General features: G+C 38.2%; 3 protein-coding genes across 3 annotated transcripts in view; 2 read left to right on the plus strand and 1 right to left on the minus strand.

Moving 5' to 3' along the window:
• The first annotated feature begins 2,018 nt into the window (after nucleotides 1-2,018).
• On the plus strand, nucleotides 2,019-11,702 carry LOC134793479 (pre-mRNA-splicing factor ISY1 homolog). Its single transcript, XM_063765062.1, has 7 exons — nucleotides 2,019-2,147; nucleotides 2,716-2,738; nucleotides 3,754-3,917; nucleotides 7,530-7,733; nucleotides 9,275-9,424; nucleotides 10,739-10,830; nucleotides 11,442-11,702. Exons 1-7 carry the CDS (start codon nucleotides 2,145-2,147, stop codon nucleotides 11,604-11,606), a joined length of 801 nt encoding a protein of 266 aa, XP_063621132.1. The 5' UTR covers nucleotides 2,019-2,144; the 3' UTR covers nucleotides 11,607-11,702.
• On the plus strand, nucleotides 4,830-7,181 carry LOC134793475 (uncharacterized). Its single transcript, XM_063765059.1, has 2 exons — nucleotides 4,830-6,428; nucleotides 6,517-7,181. Exons 1-2 carry the CDS (start codon nucleotides 4,952-4,954, stop codon nucleotides 7,095-7,097), a joined length of 2,058 nt encoding a protein of 685 aa, XP_063621129.1. The 5' UTR covers nucleotides 4,830-4,951; the 3' UTR covers nucleotides 7,098-7,181.
• Nucleotides 11,703-12,342: 640 nt separating the features above from the next.
• Nucleotides 12,343-14,553, minus strand: part of LOC134793486 (cyclin-G-associated kinase) — a 32,162-nt gene continuing 29,951 nt past the window's right edge. Inside the window, exon 20 of the mRNA XM_063765070.1 lies at nucleotides 12,343-14,284. Coding sequence (XP_063621140.1) covers nucleotides 14,174-14,284 — 111 coding nt within the window. The 3' untranslated portion in view covers nucleotides 12,343-14,173. The remainder of the gene's footprint in view (nucleotides 14,285-14,553) is intronic.

Below are 14,553 nucleotides of genomic sequence, written 5' to 3' on the forward strand. Positions count from 1 at the left end.
TACTTTTTGATAAAATTTTAAGAACTAATTATATTAAGGCGCTACCCGACATTTTTGACAAGTTTTGAATCGAATCTCCTATTTTTTCTAAAAAAAAAACACTTTTTTTGTATCTAGTTTGCAGTGAAGAATCTTACAATTACATGTACGAAATCTAAATATTTGGGTTCGTATTTGACGTCTCGAGAAACGTGTCCAGGGTTTTCATTTTAAACTAATTAACACAAAAGTTATGGCCAGAAAACCAGTTTTTAGCCTAAAATTGTTCAACTTTGATGCCAAATATCTCGAAGGCGATGAACTATGAAGTAAATATAGGATACTAAACTTCAAAACGTAATTCGAGACCAAAAAAATTAAGACAATGTTGCCACTGCAATAATTTGTTTGTAAAATAGTAAATTCCTTTTGATAAATAATCACGCTAAGATAATTTATTTATTAGTAATTTTACTCCTGCGATTTAAAAAAGTACTTTTATATACTTATTTTTGCATAAATACAAGACGCGCTAGTAAAAAGTGGCAACATTTTCTTACTTTTTTTGGTCTTGAATTACGTTTGCAGTATATATTGCTTCAAGCTGTTGTTGTTAATATAATAAGCTACAAAAAACATTAGAAAACTAAGGGATTCAGATCGAAGGTCATTCGCGTGGGGTAGCCCCTTAATATATCCTGAACATCAGAATTCATCACCAAATATTTATCTAACGCATATGCACAGATCTTGTTTCAATTAAATGATCTTCTTTAATTAAATTGGCAAGTTATCTTCTTGATACAGCCGAATTTGACCATTTTAATAGATTTTAAACGTTATAATAGGCACATTTTCCTTGTTTTTGAAAATACCGGGATCCCGGTATTTCATTAAAAAATACCGGTATTGAAAAATCTGTTTAAACAGACGGGATCCCGGTATTTCGGGATCCCGGTATCCCGGTATTGGAAGCCCTACTATCGACATTTCTTGCCATTTTAATTTTACTTCAAAGGTTTAATGATACCTAAAATGAACAAAAACGCTTTTATTCTTTATTGTGGTTATTAGATCACAATTTTATCGTCACGCCCCAGCAGGGAACGAAGGGAAAGTTCAGATATTTAATTAAAATACATAAATACCTACTAAAATATGTGTTCCGCAATAATTAAATTATTTTATTATATTCTAATATATTTATTATTCATTAGCATTTCAATTATGTTTATGTTTAACGAAGATATTGAAGCTTCAATTAATAGCTATTTCGTCCCGCTGTGTAGCGTTTATCGATATATAACATGATTAAAATCGACTTTTGACATCCCTAAAAGAGCACACATATACGCTTTTATGAACACATACACAGCCTGGGCGCATCAAAAAAGGCAACACTTGATTTGAAGTCCATCTTGTCAACACTATGGTTGTCCTTTTTTGACAAACGGCATTTTTAAAAGAGCGAGGAGAGAGAAATGATACTAGTTGCTGCGCCGTGAAAGAGAACAAAAAACGTTGGGCCCTTGTTTACCGTATTTATTAGAAATAGACACGACAAAGCACGATAGTAATAAATAATAGTAGTGGTAGTTTTAATATTATAAATTGGTAAACTGTCGTTAATTTTTTTGGTAGTTTACTTAGATTCATTAAAAAAAAAATTAATTTTTTCTTTGGTTTTTTTTTATATAACTTGTGTTTTTTTCGTCTATCAGTATTTAGCTTGTTTTCGAACATACCTATTGAAGAATTCAAGGAGAGCGTTCGTAGTTATTGCGTGGTAGCATTCATATCGTTTAATTCGTTTATAACTAACTAAGCTAACTAACAAACATAAACACAAATCACAAAAAATTAAGGTGTAATTCAAATCAAGTTTTTTTAAATGCTATTTATATAGATCTGATTGAAGGAATCCGCTCCAAAGTGCTATACTAGCGGATTTTCCGAACGCTCCCCAACATTTTGACATATTGTGATTTGATTGTGATATTGTAAATAGCCGCTATCATTTGTGACTTCGTGTTTAGACAAAATAATTGATAGGAAAACAAAATTAATTCTGCTAAGTTCAGTTCATAGCTTAACAAATAATTGGATTTATTAATTACTGGTTATTAGATATTTAATCGTCTTTCTTTGGCCCACAATTTCCAAAAATGGTAAGTTAACCTTAAAATGGAATTAAATCTTCATCGGAGTATTGATCATTTTATACCTAACAAATAGTATCCCTAACACCTGCGTAAATAATATTTAGTAGTTGCACTATTCTCATATACTTGTCTTTTATATTAGCCACATTTTAAAAATCGGTAGTATAATTTTTCACAAGAATAAGCGCATCGTAAATATTCATACACTATCATTCTCATTCACATTCGATTACAACAGACCTCAAAATTACGGCCCGCAAAAAGTGCTAAACTTCATACAATCTGGCCTGCAAAAAGGTAGCAAAGACCTGGTTGTGGCTCACGGGTCAAAGTTTAACCCCGGGATTACTCCATCAAAGACATTCATTACATCAAATATTCGTAACAGATCAATTTACTACTAGTTCAGAGACTAGCTAGCTGTACTACTGTAAATATATGACATTGTTAGATTTGATTTGCTATGGTGCTCTGTAGGGGAGGGCTATGTCCAGCAGTGGACTAATAGCCTGATGATGACGATGATGATGATGACGATGATTAGATTTGATTGTAATTTTCTTATTCTTTACAGGCCCGTAATGCTGAGAAGGCAATGTAAGTAAACTAATAACTTCATGTGTTCTAACTGACTGATAAATTTAACCCATATTGATATGTTAAACAACAATTGGGTCATACACAGATTTAGGTTCTAATTTGTCTTTTTGTCAAACAAATGTCATGATATTTGTTTGAGCCCAAGACTACTGTCTGGACTAAGCTAATATAAATTGCAATTAGAAATTAAGTGCCATTTTTGGAGACAGAAATTGCAGTATTACTCTGGCGGCAGCATCTTGCAGTATTACTTCCTATAATTTTAAGCAATATATATCTCGAAAGATGTTCATTCAGCATGACAGGTATATTTTGACTATACCTATAAACATTAATAAAATATTGCAGCAATACAAAATACAAATACAAATATCTTTATTCAGTAATAAAGGACACAATTTTAGGTTACATTTTAGTTCACAACTATAATTATAGTTTAATAACCTTAACCGCTAAGTGCAAAAAAAAAAGATTACAATAAAATAATATACAACATTTTATGATTTTTATGAATGAAGTAAGCTACATCTGTTCCCCGTACTAGTATTAAACTATATCACGGTGGAAACAGGATTTGCCATCCTCTATTTTCAATATTTTAACAGTCAATAATTAGCATCATTTATTTTATCAGTCGAGTTAAATAAATGTTACCCTGCACGGGGTAACGTGGGTCGCTTGACAAAAAACCGCATTCTGATGTAGTTGCAGTCATAAGTGTAAACATATAGCATATGCAAAAGAAACATATTAATCTTAAATTACCAGAGGTTGGAATTCTCGTAGCATTCTTGAGCCGTCACAGGGACCCCCCGCCCATGGACCTCCGATTACACATATGTATATCGACAAATACAGAACACAATATGCAAAATACGATTACGAGCAGAAACAAGCAGCCAAGGAGGTGTCAAATATCTGAACACCTTTTATTGTTAAGATTTTTATTCTCTACCTAGCTCTTAATACGAGTATATCTGTCAATGGCTTTATTGAATTGCGCTTGTGTTAGGACCACGTTGGCGCGCTGGCGGGCCGCGCAGGTCCAGGAGACGGGCGGGCAGCGCGAACGCCGGCCCTACCTCGCCTCAGAGTGCACCGATCTGCCACAAGCCGAGAAGTGGCGTCTGCAGATCGTCCGCGAGATCGCTAAGAAGGTTGCGCAGATACAGAACGGTATGTATATGATGTTTTACTGTTATATCAGGACTGTTCGAATAAAATGGCAGCAGGAGCGCCGGCCGTAGCTCGCTTCAGACTGCAACAGCCTCCCCAAGGCCGAGAAGTGGCGTCTGCAGATCGCTAAGAAGTTCGCGCATATGCAGAATGGTATGTATGGTATCATGTTTTAGGGCTCATTTAGACGATGCGAGAACTCGCATGCGAGTTTCATTACATTGCGAGTTTTGATCGGTCGGTTGAATTGGACGTAACCAACAGTCCGCAATGTAACTAAAATTGCATACGAGTTCGCGCGCCGTCTAAATCAGCCCTTAGGCCGGAGCCCCACTGCTGCGCACGCTACATCCACGGCCCACGTTTTAATACAAACCGTGGGCAAGCCCACGAAATTTTGTATAGGAACGTGGGTCGTGTACATAGCGTGCGCAGCAGTGGGGCTCCGGCCTTACTGTCGCCATATCAGGACAGTTCCAATAAAACTAGGTAATATCTCGCTTCAGTGTGCACCGACCTCCCGCAGGCCAATAAGTGGCGTCTGCAGATCTTTCGCGAGATATGGCCTGTTGATATGGCTTGGGCATGGGGGAGTGGCATACATTTAGTTACAAATTTTATTCTCTAGGGGCCACCCCCTTGGCTCTCTTTCACTCATATTATTCGAATTTGGGTCAGCCATTTTTTGACGTCAAACTTTACTTCGGGTGGTATTCCACCAGTCCAATATTTTTGTCCAATATCAGTGCGTCTCTCTCTCTCTCATTAAAGCAAAATGTGAGACGCAATACACATTCGGCAAAGAAATTGGATAGGTGGCATACCACCCTTACCTATTAACAAATACAAAACATTTAGACACACAAATTGTACTGTACTCATACTATATTCAAGGAAATAAAAAATAATCTATTAGGCCATGCTGTTTTTGTCAAAATTTTTCTCTGAAATATAACAGTTTTAGGATGTAATAAATTCACAGTTAAATAGTCAAAATTGAAAAGTAAAGCAGTTACCATAAAGCCTTACCTGCAATGGACAGTGTTTCGGAAAGGGCCCCGTCTCCCGCAAGAGCTTCGCCAAGAGAACCTAGTTTTCGAGAACCAAGCGTTCAGCGAGATCCAAGCCCTCTAAGAGAACCAAGCATACAGCAAGGTCCAAGCCCTCAACGAGAGCCAAGCGTTCAACGAGAACCGAGTATTCTACGAGAACCAAGCATTCAACGAGGACCGACCCCTCCGAGACAACCGAGCATTCAACGAGAACCTAGCATTCAACGAGAACCTAAACGAAACTCTTTAGTTGGAAGTCGACAGGCATCTATTTCAACTCCAAGAAAAGGTTCCCATACGTCGCCCCGCATCTCCGTTAAGGGTTCACCTGTAAGGGGTAGTAGAACGCACTCACCGGCGAGACAAATGTCTCATGAACAACGCAGCATTTCCAACGCAAGTCAAAAAATGGCAAGTAAAGAGGACACAAAAGATACGATTGCCAACCTTGAACCGCAAGGACAACGTATTAGTAAACATATCGAGCAGTTAAATGATTCCGTGAAAAAACTGGCTTTGCAAACGTCTGGTTCACATTCGGAACCTTTAGACACGAATATAGATAAAATTGCAGAGATGAGTAAAATACTTACAGACGAGGCCAATACTCTCAGGCAATCTATCAAGCACTTGTCCGAGGACATCTGTCGCACGGAGGTCGGGTTTGGACAATATACGGAAGACATAACTGATTTCCCGTATCATCTCTTTTTATTAGAAATCATTATCAATAAAATTCAAATGAAATGTGATTGCTTCGATATGGACTGCAATAATCTCGTTATATCTGCACATTTTCTGGGCAAACACCCCATAGTATTATACGACTCTAATACTAACGGCTGTGTTGAAGACTTTTTCAAAATAAATATTGGAAAATCCATCATGTTTGCCATGACGTACGACAAAATTTGTGCCATCAAGGACTTTGAAATCGTTTTAGATTTGAACAAGCAACCTCCATGTTCACATTGTGTAACTAAAATAGGAACATCTAAGATGGATTACACTAAAGAATTCTTGGGTTTGAGGGAAGAATTATGTATGAAATGGGCCGATGAACAGCCAAAAGATAATATTATTTGCACCACATCCACTCCGATGCTCAAAAATCAGTTTTATATACTTTGCAGCGATAGCGAAGATAACGATGCGATTGGTATAATAGAGGTGTCCGTGAGGATGTCGTTCTTGGGCAAAGAGATCACGACGGCATTTTCCGCTTCGCCGACGCCAAAAGGAACCTCGCGTTTGCTGAAAGAGGGCCACGGTATGACGATGTACTCTTGTCAAAAAGTGGAAATGGATGAACAAGGAAAAGTATTATTGGATGAAGACGTTCTCGGCAAAAACAGCTGCAGACCTCTTACCAGGAGTGATAGTCCGATGTCAGAGATTTCTTCATTATCAACTCGAAAACCTCATTACACAGGAGGTTATATGGATCACAATAATATAGGTAACAAGTTTCATTCTCTTAAATAGTTTTTACGCTAATAAGAACATACATTTGTACTTGTAGTTAAATTTATTACGTTTATTTTTAGGTGGTATGCCGAGATACGATGAAATTTTTACAAAAATGAATGACAACGAGTTGAAAATACGAGTACCAAAAAGCACGAAAGTGGAACGGGTTGGAAGATACGAGAAAATTCAGGAACTTTGTGAGTGCGAAGAGACGCCGTACAACACGGGAGACCAGATACAGTTCCAGCTGCCTTCGGACATCCGCAAGACAGACAACACATACACGTCAAACCTTAAATACACCATCGATACTCCGGTCAAAACGTACGATAAAAAGAACAGAAAAGTTATAAATGTTACTCCGACCAACTGCTCCGTGCCTGTGGATATGGAGAAGAGATTGCACTCACAAAAGGATGTTTTTATTCTCAAAATTGGGAAAAAGCTAGAAACTAAAGACAAAAAGACCGACTTAGAAATAGAACTTGTGACTCCGAAAGCTCCTGGGTCCGATCCCGTTGAAAATAATACAGTCTCTCAACAAGTCAGCAAAACTAAAATGAAGGATAAAAAGAAGAATAAAAACAAAAAAGGCGAAAAAGGAAAGAAAGCCAGTGCGAAGGCATCAAAGACTAAGAAAGCGAAAAAAACAAAATAATATGCATAATCAATTCAATATACATATTTACATACTCCACCCAACCATGATTTTAATGTTATTACCCTTATACCTTTATTCGTATAATGTACACAACCCTATTTCGCAGTGTCATATCACTTTTGTCAACGATATAATGTATGTATACGAAAGAAGTGCAACATGCATGTTTCCGCAAATAAGGCATAGTATATTTGCTTTAGTCTAGTTTTAGGTACAATACCAGCATAGTTGTATAGGAATTAATGTTGAAAGGCATTCGTTTTAGATGACGTTACACAGCTGGCGTAACCTAGGTATTTCTGGACTAATGTCAAGCGCTACTGTTTGATGAGTTTAATGTACCACAAAATGTATTGCACTATCAATTTCAGCAGGAAAAATTTGGCCTATGGTTCAGGCTTCCTCTTAAATGTCTATTCTGTTATTCAGCTGGTCTAGGCGAGTTCCGCATCCGCGACTTGAACGACGAGATCAACAAGCTGATGCGCGAGAAGCGACACTGGGAGGTCCAGATCAAGTCGCTCGGCGGGCCCGACCACGCCCGCGTCGGGCCACGGATGCTCGACCAGGACGGCCGCGAGGTGCCAGGCAACCGCGGCTACAAATATTTCGGGGCCGCTAAGGATCTGCCAGGTAATATTAGTGTGACTATTACATAGATTAGATATGTGTAAAGGTATCGTCGTAGGTGTTAGGTATCGCATCAGAAATGAGGCCATCCGCAGCAGAACCAAAGTAACCGACGTAGCCCTCCGAATCGCTAAACTTAAGTGGCAGTGGGCGGGGCACATTGCACGTAGAACCGATGGCCATTGGGGCGGAAAGGTTATCGAGTGGCGACCACGTACCGGAAGGCGCAGTGTGGATAGACCCCCACTGATGACCTGGTAAAGGTCGCGGGAGTCCGCTGGATGCGGGTGGCGCAAGACCGGTCATTGTGGCACTCTTTGGGGGAGGCCTATGTCCAGCAGTGGACGTCCTCTGGCTGATATGTTGATGATGTGTAAAGGTAAAGTGGCCAAATATATCGTAGCACACTTTGTTACTGTAGAAATATGTGTTCCAATATATTTGGACACTTTCCGCCGTCACTATATGTTGGATGCTGACTGTACCAACGTTTAAAATTACCGATCCCTTAACTATTTACTGACTTGCGTGTCGTTCCATCTTTGACTGTGTATTTGGCGTGCTACCCCACACTTGGAGAAGTACCAATGCAATCATTAAGTACCCTCTTGCTTTTTAGGGTTCCGTGCCCAAAGGGTAAAACGGGATCCTATTACTAAGACTCCGCTGTCCGTCCGTCCGTCCGTCTGTCACCAGGCTATATCTCGTGATCTGTGATAGCTAGACAGCTGAAATTTTCACAGATGATGTATTTCTGTTGCCGCTATAACAACAAATACTAAAAACAGAATAAAATAAAGATTTAAGTGGGGCTCCCATACAACAAACGTGATTTTTGACCGAAGTTAAGCAACGTCGGGCGGGGTCAGTACTTGGATGGGTGACCGTTTTTATAGATAACGGTAAGGAACCCTTCGTGTGTGTGCGAGTCCGACTCGCACTTGGCCGGTTTTTGAATGAGGGTGGGCTATCTCTGAACTCTGTAGTACAGTCAGTATCAAAAGTAGCGGATCTGACTACGCGTCAAAAGTATCTACCATACTCGAACAGCTTAACAAAAAGAGATAAAGTCAATATGGCGAATTCCGTCATAGGGATTATTCCGTCCACTAGCGTTTTTCTCGAACAACGAACAACATTGATAATTTCGTCGACAAAGCAGCGATTGCTTTTAGTTTCAGCAATCAATGGCAAATGGTTTTTTTTTTCTACGATTGAAAATCAAAGAAATATACGCTCGTGGGCGGAATAGTCCCTATGACGGAATTAGCCACTTTGACCTTATATGTATATTATGCGAACTGTAGAGATAGGTATTTGGCGTATTATCCCAGGGTGACAGCTACTTTTGGTGTTGTTTCATCCGCTATTATCGATGCTGACTGTACCTACTGGCATATTTTGTAATAATTATCGCCTGTACTGGCTGTACTTGACCTAAGGCAACATCGGCAGGGTGTTATGCCCATTTACCCCGTGGTCTTTTGATTTAGTAATGATTTGACTTGTATTAGATATTGGTGACTTTAACCTGTATGTTACAGGCGTGAGAGAGCTGTTCGAGCAAGAGCCGCCGCCGCCGCCGCGGCGCACGCGCGCCGATCTGATGCGAGACGTCGACGCCGACTATTATGGCTACCGGGATGACGACGACGGGCTTTTGATCCCGCTCGAGCGGGAGGCAGAGAAAGAAGGTGACGCCTAACAAAGAAATTCTTGATAAATAAAATTTGCACTTTTGATGTAGTGTCTTCAGGCCGAATTATTATTTTTTCATTTTCTATAAGTTCTACGTGAATACTCTTTAGCAAAGGATTATTAGTTATACACATCTACATGTGTGCTTCGAATTTGACAGCTTACGTAGATGGCGCTGTATTGTTCTGTTTTTTAAATTTTTTATATGGTCACTGGTTGTCCAAACTTGACGTTTGACAATTCAGTTACTACAGGGTAATTTTTGGACCGTTAGCCATATTGTGCGAGGTGATTAGGTAGGTCATACCAGAGACATAATATGTAACTTCGTATAAGATGAATAAAGTCTAAGGAAAAAACGTGCCTCGGAAATCAAGAAAAAGTCAGTCTCGGATTATCCGAGACGGATAGATGACGGATAGATGGCGCACACAACTTTAGCCTATGCTCGGCTAGATGGCGTGACGACACCGTTTCATATTTAACAATTTCAACACATAGATATCAGTGAATGAACATGGGTCAAAATGATATAAAAATAATAAAATCATTTATTTTTTACATTTTTTTGATAATTTTATACGTTTTCATTTTGAGTTTTAGTCGTGTGTCGATAGATGGCAGTAAATTTTCTGTGACTACAAAATTTACTATGACAGGACCCCTCTATACTATCTAAACTCTTTGGTCATACTGAACAACTTTTTCTATGGGACCAACCCCGAAATCCAAAAAAAAACATATTTGACCTTCCCATAGAAAAGGTCGACATCCACTCGACCAAAATCTATGAAACGGCCAAAAATATTTTTGTGATTTTGGAGTGGTTGGTTGGTTGGTTGGAGAAAAAGTTGTTCAGTATGGCCTACCTAATCACCTCGCACAAGATGGCTAACGGTCCAAAAATGACCCTGTATAAAAACTGTAAAATTCTGAGTAGTGATCCAAAGGACTCGAGCCTTTTAGGGCTCGCCTCATTTCTTGACGCCTAAAAGCCTATTTAGCTCTTTAGCCCCCGAGCCTAGTTCTATTTAAGATCCTAGACTCATGGGGCTAATAACCTTATTAAGCCCGGCCAGCCGGTCGGGGGCTAAATAGGCTTTTTTTTAGAGGCTTATAAGGATATTAGCCCCAAGATTCTAGGCTCTTAAATAGAACTAGGCTCGGGGGCTAAAGAGCTAAATATGCTTTTAGCCTTTTAGGCGTCAAGAGATGAGGCGAGCCCTAAAAAAAGAGCTCCAAAGGCTCGAGTCTTTTGGATCACTAATTCGGAGGCGACTCGTTGGTAAACTTAAGCGTTTTTGTTACAGCGATAGCGCGAGCTGTCGACGAGTGGAAGAGGAACAAAGAGGAGAACAAGGACCAAGACGTGCCTGAAGAAGAAAACATTTATCCAGAAGATGTAAGTTGAGACATTTTCAACCAATTTATGCAAATTATAAAATGTAAGAGGCGCTTACAGTGGTCGACTATCTCCTCCGACATTCGGTACCGTCTTGGGTCGTCCCATTCTTAAATTAGTCCTATTCTGCTTTCGTCACTCATTCTACATTGAAAGCCACCGACGATTGTGACGAATGTAGAATGAGTGACGAAAGCAGAATAGGACTAATTTAAGAACGTGACGAAAAACAAATGGGACGACCCAAGACGATACCCGACATTCGATCCGTGTTAAAAGCATGTCGTAGACGGTTTCTAGGTCTGGCCACTTGAAAAGTTTTGTAAAGCCCCATTTAGACGGCTCAAGAACTTGCATGCGATTTCGTTACATTGACTGCATTCATTACACTCAATGTATCGAAAATTGCATCTAAGTTCTTGTGTATGTAACAATGTATCAAAAATTTCATATAAGTTCTTGAACAGTCTAAATGTGGCTTACTTGTTTGTCAGCACATAATAATGTGAGTCGACAGTGTAATGCGGCCCATTCCTTGAATCATTACGACAATGTGCTTGGCGTGCGACACTTGTATACGTTCAAGATGTTAAAAACTATTTTTTCTACAGCCCGACGATAAGCGAGTCGACGATGATGACGCTGAACCACAAATCATCACCTCACACGTGGCCGTACCCTCGCAGAAAGACATCGAGGAGGCGCTGCTCAGGAAGAAGAAACAGGAACTTCTAGAACGATACGGCTGCCTCGACGTCAAAATGGAACAGAGCTGACAAACACTACTCTAAAATTCCTTTTTAATTATTTTAAGTGTAATTGTGGATGCGAACGAGAGGACTGAAAGAAATAAAACAAAATTAATTCCATAATCATTTCTTTTCATTTGAACAATTTTATTATGAATTGCACATAGCTATTATAATCACTAAGCAAAATATACATTTCAACACACACCTTCGTGCGATTGTACTCACTGGCTCAAAATATTACAATCATAGACAGATATAACTAGAGCTTGAAATTAAAATACTAAAGGAACATACATTTATTCTGCAGACCACAATAAAGCGATACAGATCGTACAAAACTTATAAATCAGCATCAACTGAAAAAAATCATGCACCCTGAATACATTTTTTTGTATTGGGTGCGTGCATAGCGATACAAGTATTATGATTATCACCTTGCAAACTGAGAAAAACCTACAGAATATAATCACGAAATTACATTAGGAATGTACACACCTAACCAGAAACCTTATAAGCCTAAATAAGTACCACAGTATAACATTGGAGTTTTTTAATAACGAATCTTATAGTATTTATTTATATTGCTATATTTTCGGTGCAAAACAATAAGCTGCAGTCCTTTAAAAACTACTAAAAAAACTAGACGTAAGAAACTAAAAATATTTCGTATTGCCTTTTTCCTGAACATCGAGGTCTGAAATTGTTCGTTGCTCGACAGTGCTCAATTATAATAAACCAGTAAATTCTGACAATGGTAAACACCGTAACAGTACTTAAACACCGACATCTAGAATTGAATTGGCTCTACCTCTGTATTTTCTTTTTTTCTCGTAATAGATGAATTATTCTTAATTACGAGTGGGTAATCCTAATTGACAAACCTCATAGCGAAATGACTGTACATCGATAATTATTGCACTTGCTACCAAATAGTTTCTATCCAGCATTGTAGAAGCTAACACGCTAAGCCGTTGTAGCCATGCAGCGTTTCAGAAGATACTTTTGAACAATGTGTTCATCCGGCTTTCAATCCACAAAATTGTTCCGGATATTCCATATTCAGTTGATTTTGAATATTGTTTAAAACATTTGAACATTAACATAAAGATAGGATTAAGAACAGATACTTCCTAAGTTCGGCCGTTGTGCTCCGAATGGTATTAAATTGATGATACAAGTATAATTTTTACCCTCAAGCAATTATGAACCTTATTTTGTGCATCTCGAAGGCACAGATTGCTGACTACAGAGAAATGACAGTTGCAGATGCAGGGAATAATCCTTTTTCGTCGTATTTTGACGGAAAGGCACGATCGTGTTATGCTATTTCAGTCAACCTCAATACAAAAAGTACTGAGGTTGACTGAAGTAGCATGACAAATACGAAAGTTTCCGAGAAAATACGATGGCAAAGGACTGTTCACTACATCTGTATAATTAAACCTTGAATTTTTTTGTTACTTTGTTCCCAAAAGTAGTTGCTGAAACGCTGTTTGACAGAATATCTTATTTATAACATCCGTAAGGCGTTTTTATACCCACATTTCCGAATATACATTATTTAGTTCTTTTTTCAGCAATAATTTGAGCTGCTAACGCTACAAACTTATTGCGCTTAATATTATACATTTGACTATTATCTTAACGTTGAACATAACAGCATCATGAATATATTCTTGTGTATATCGAGTTAAATCATGAACAATGAATAATAGAATAATATAACATGCACATTTATTATTGAACGTCAAAAATCTATTTATATTATTTTACCATCTGGAAGTTTTTTTTACTTGGGGGGCATGTGCAAGTAAATAATTTGTGTCTAATACTCGTTACAATTATATTGAAGCGAAAAAGACGGCAGTCTTTTTTGGTATTTTTCAGTAGTAGGTCCACACATAACGTAAACTGTACTAATACAAGTCTAACGTTTGTACGAATACGTATATTTTGGATCTCTCTTATTCAAAGTATAACAGTAAATGCTATTGGAGTATCTTTTCCGTTAATATTAATATAAGTATGACTTACCCAACACCAAAATGTGGTAGAATGTAAATACTTTGCTGTAACGAATAATATTAAATCAGGTTTAAAGATTACAGGCTATTACAGATTGGATATTTCAATATTAGTGGTTACATAAAATATTATAATAAACAACATTCATCAACCAATTTTAGCAATAAAGTTTCCAATGACTCGGTTACGGAACTCGGAAGTAACAAATGACAAAAAAAGCATTTTAATCATCACGAGGTGCCCTTTTAATTTTAATCTAAAGTTTTGCACAATAGTGTTGCTATAAACTGATGTTGTAAACTGCGGTTTAGAAATAGACAAACGAACGATCGTCTCACTCAAGAGTTCGTTTGTCCATTTCCAAACGTGCTGTTGAACTCCGTCAGTTTGTGTAGATTTTCAACCTTTTGCTCGAAATAAACACACATTGACAATATTATCGGCGCATTTGAAAATCCAGTACAGCCGTATAGCGTTATTTACCTCAGCTGTTTTACAATATTATTCCTTTGTCTGGTATATCGGCCCCTAGTTTTAGTTTGATGAGAACGTCCTACGTTATTAAGTTAAGACTGGAAGAGATTCTGCTGCTTGGCGTCGTTTTCGAAGTCGCTCCAGGCGTTGTTGAGCTCCATGAAGATCATTTTAGCGATGTTCTCGTTGTCCGTTCCCATTTGCTGAAAAACCAAACATTTTAAATTTTACAACAATTTATACACATTGGAGGAGGAGCAACAGCGATCACAAATAAGAGCTATGTTACTGCAAAATACACTTGCGGTGTGAGATACCTTGCTAAGCTGTCTTCGGGAACACAGTATTTTCCCGTAGATGCTTGTGGCATCGAGCGTAAAAAACAAATATACGAATTCAAAACAATTTGTGGATTTTTTTCACGTTGAACGTTAAAACTATTGAAAGCAATTAGCATTTAGCCAATTCGTTC

The sequence above is a fragment of the Cydia splendana genome, chromosome 9, assembly GCF_910591565.1.
Source record: "Cydia splendana chromosome 9, ilCydSple1.2, whole genome shotgun sequence".
In the NCBI taxonomy this organism is placed as follows: domain Eukaryota; kingdom Metazoa; phylum Arthropoda; class Insecta; order Lepidoptera; family Tortricidae; genus Cydia; species Cydia splendana.

What these genes read in the sequence shown, in the direction of transcription:
- LOC134793479 (XM_063765062.1), top strand. An exon ending in CGTAATGCTGAGAAGGCAAT is followed by an intron (nt 2,739 to 3,753) that starts GTAAGTAAACTA and finishes CGCTTGTGTTAG; the next exon opens with GACCACGTTGGCGCGCTGGC. An exon ending in GGTTGCGCAGATACAGAACG is followed by an intron (nt 3,918 to 7,529) that starts GTATGTATATGA and finishes TCTGTTATTCAG; the next exon opens with CTGGTCTAGGCGAGTTCCGC.
- LOC134793475 (XM_063765059.1), top strand. Translation starts at nt 4,952, where the DNA reads ATGGACAGTGTTTCGGAAAGGGCCCCGTCTCCCGCAAGAGCTTCGCCA. An exon ending in TATGGATCACAATAATATAG is followed by an intron (nt 6,429 to 6,516) that starts GTAACAAGTTTC and finishes GTTTATTTTTAG; the next exon opens with GTGGTATGCCGAGATACGAT.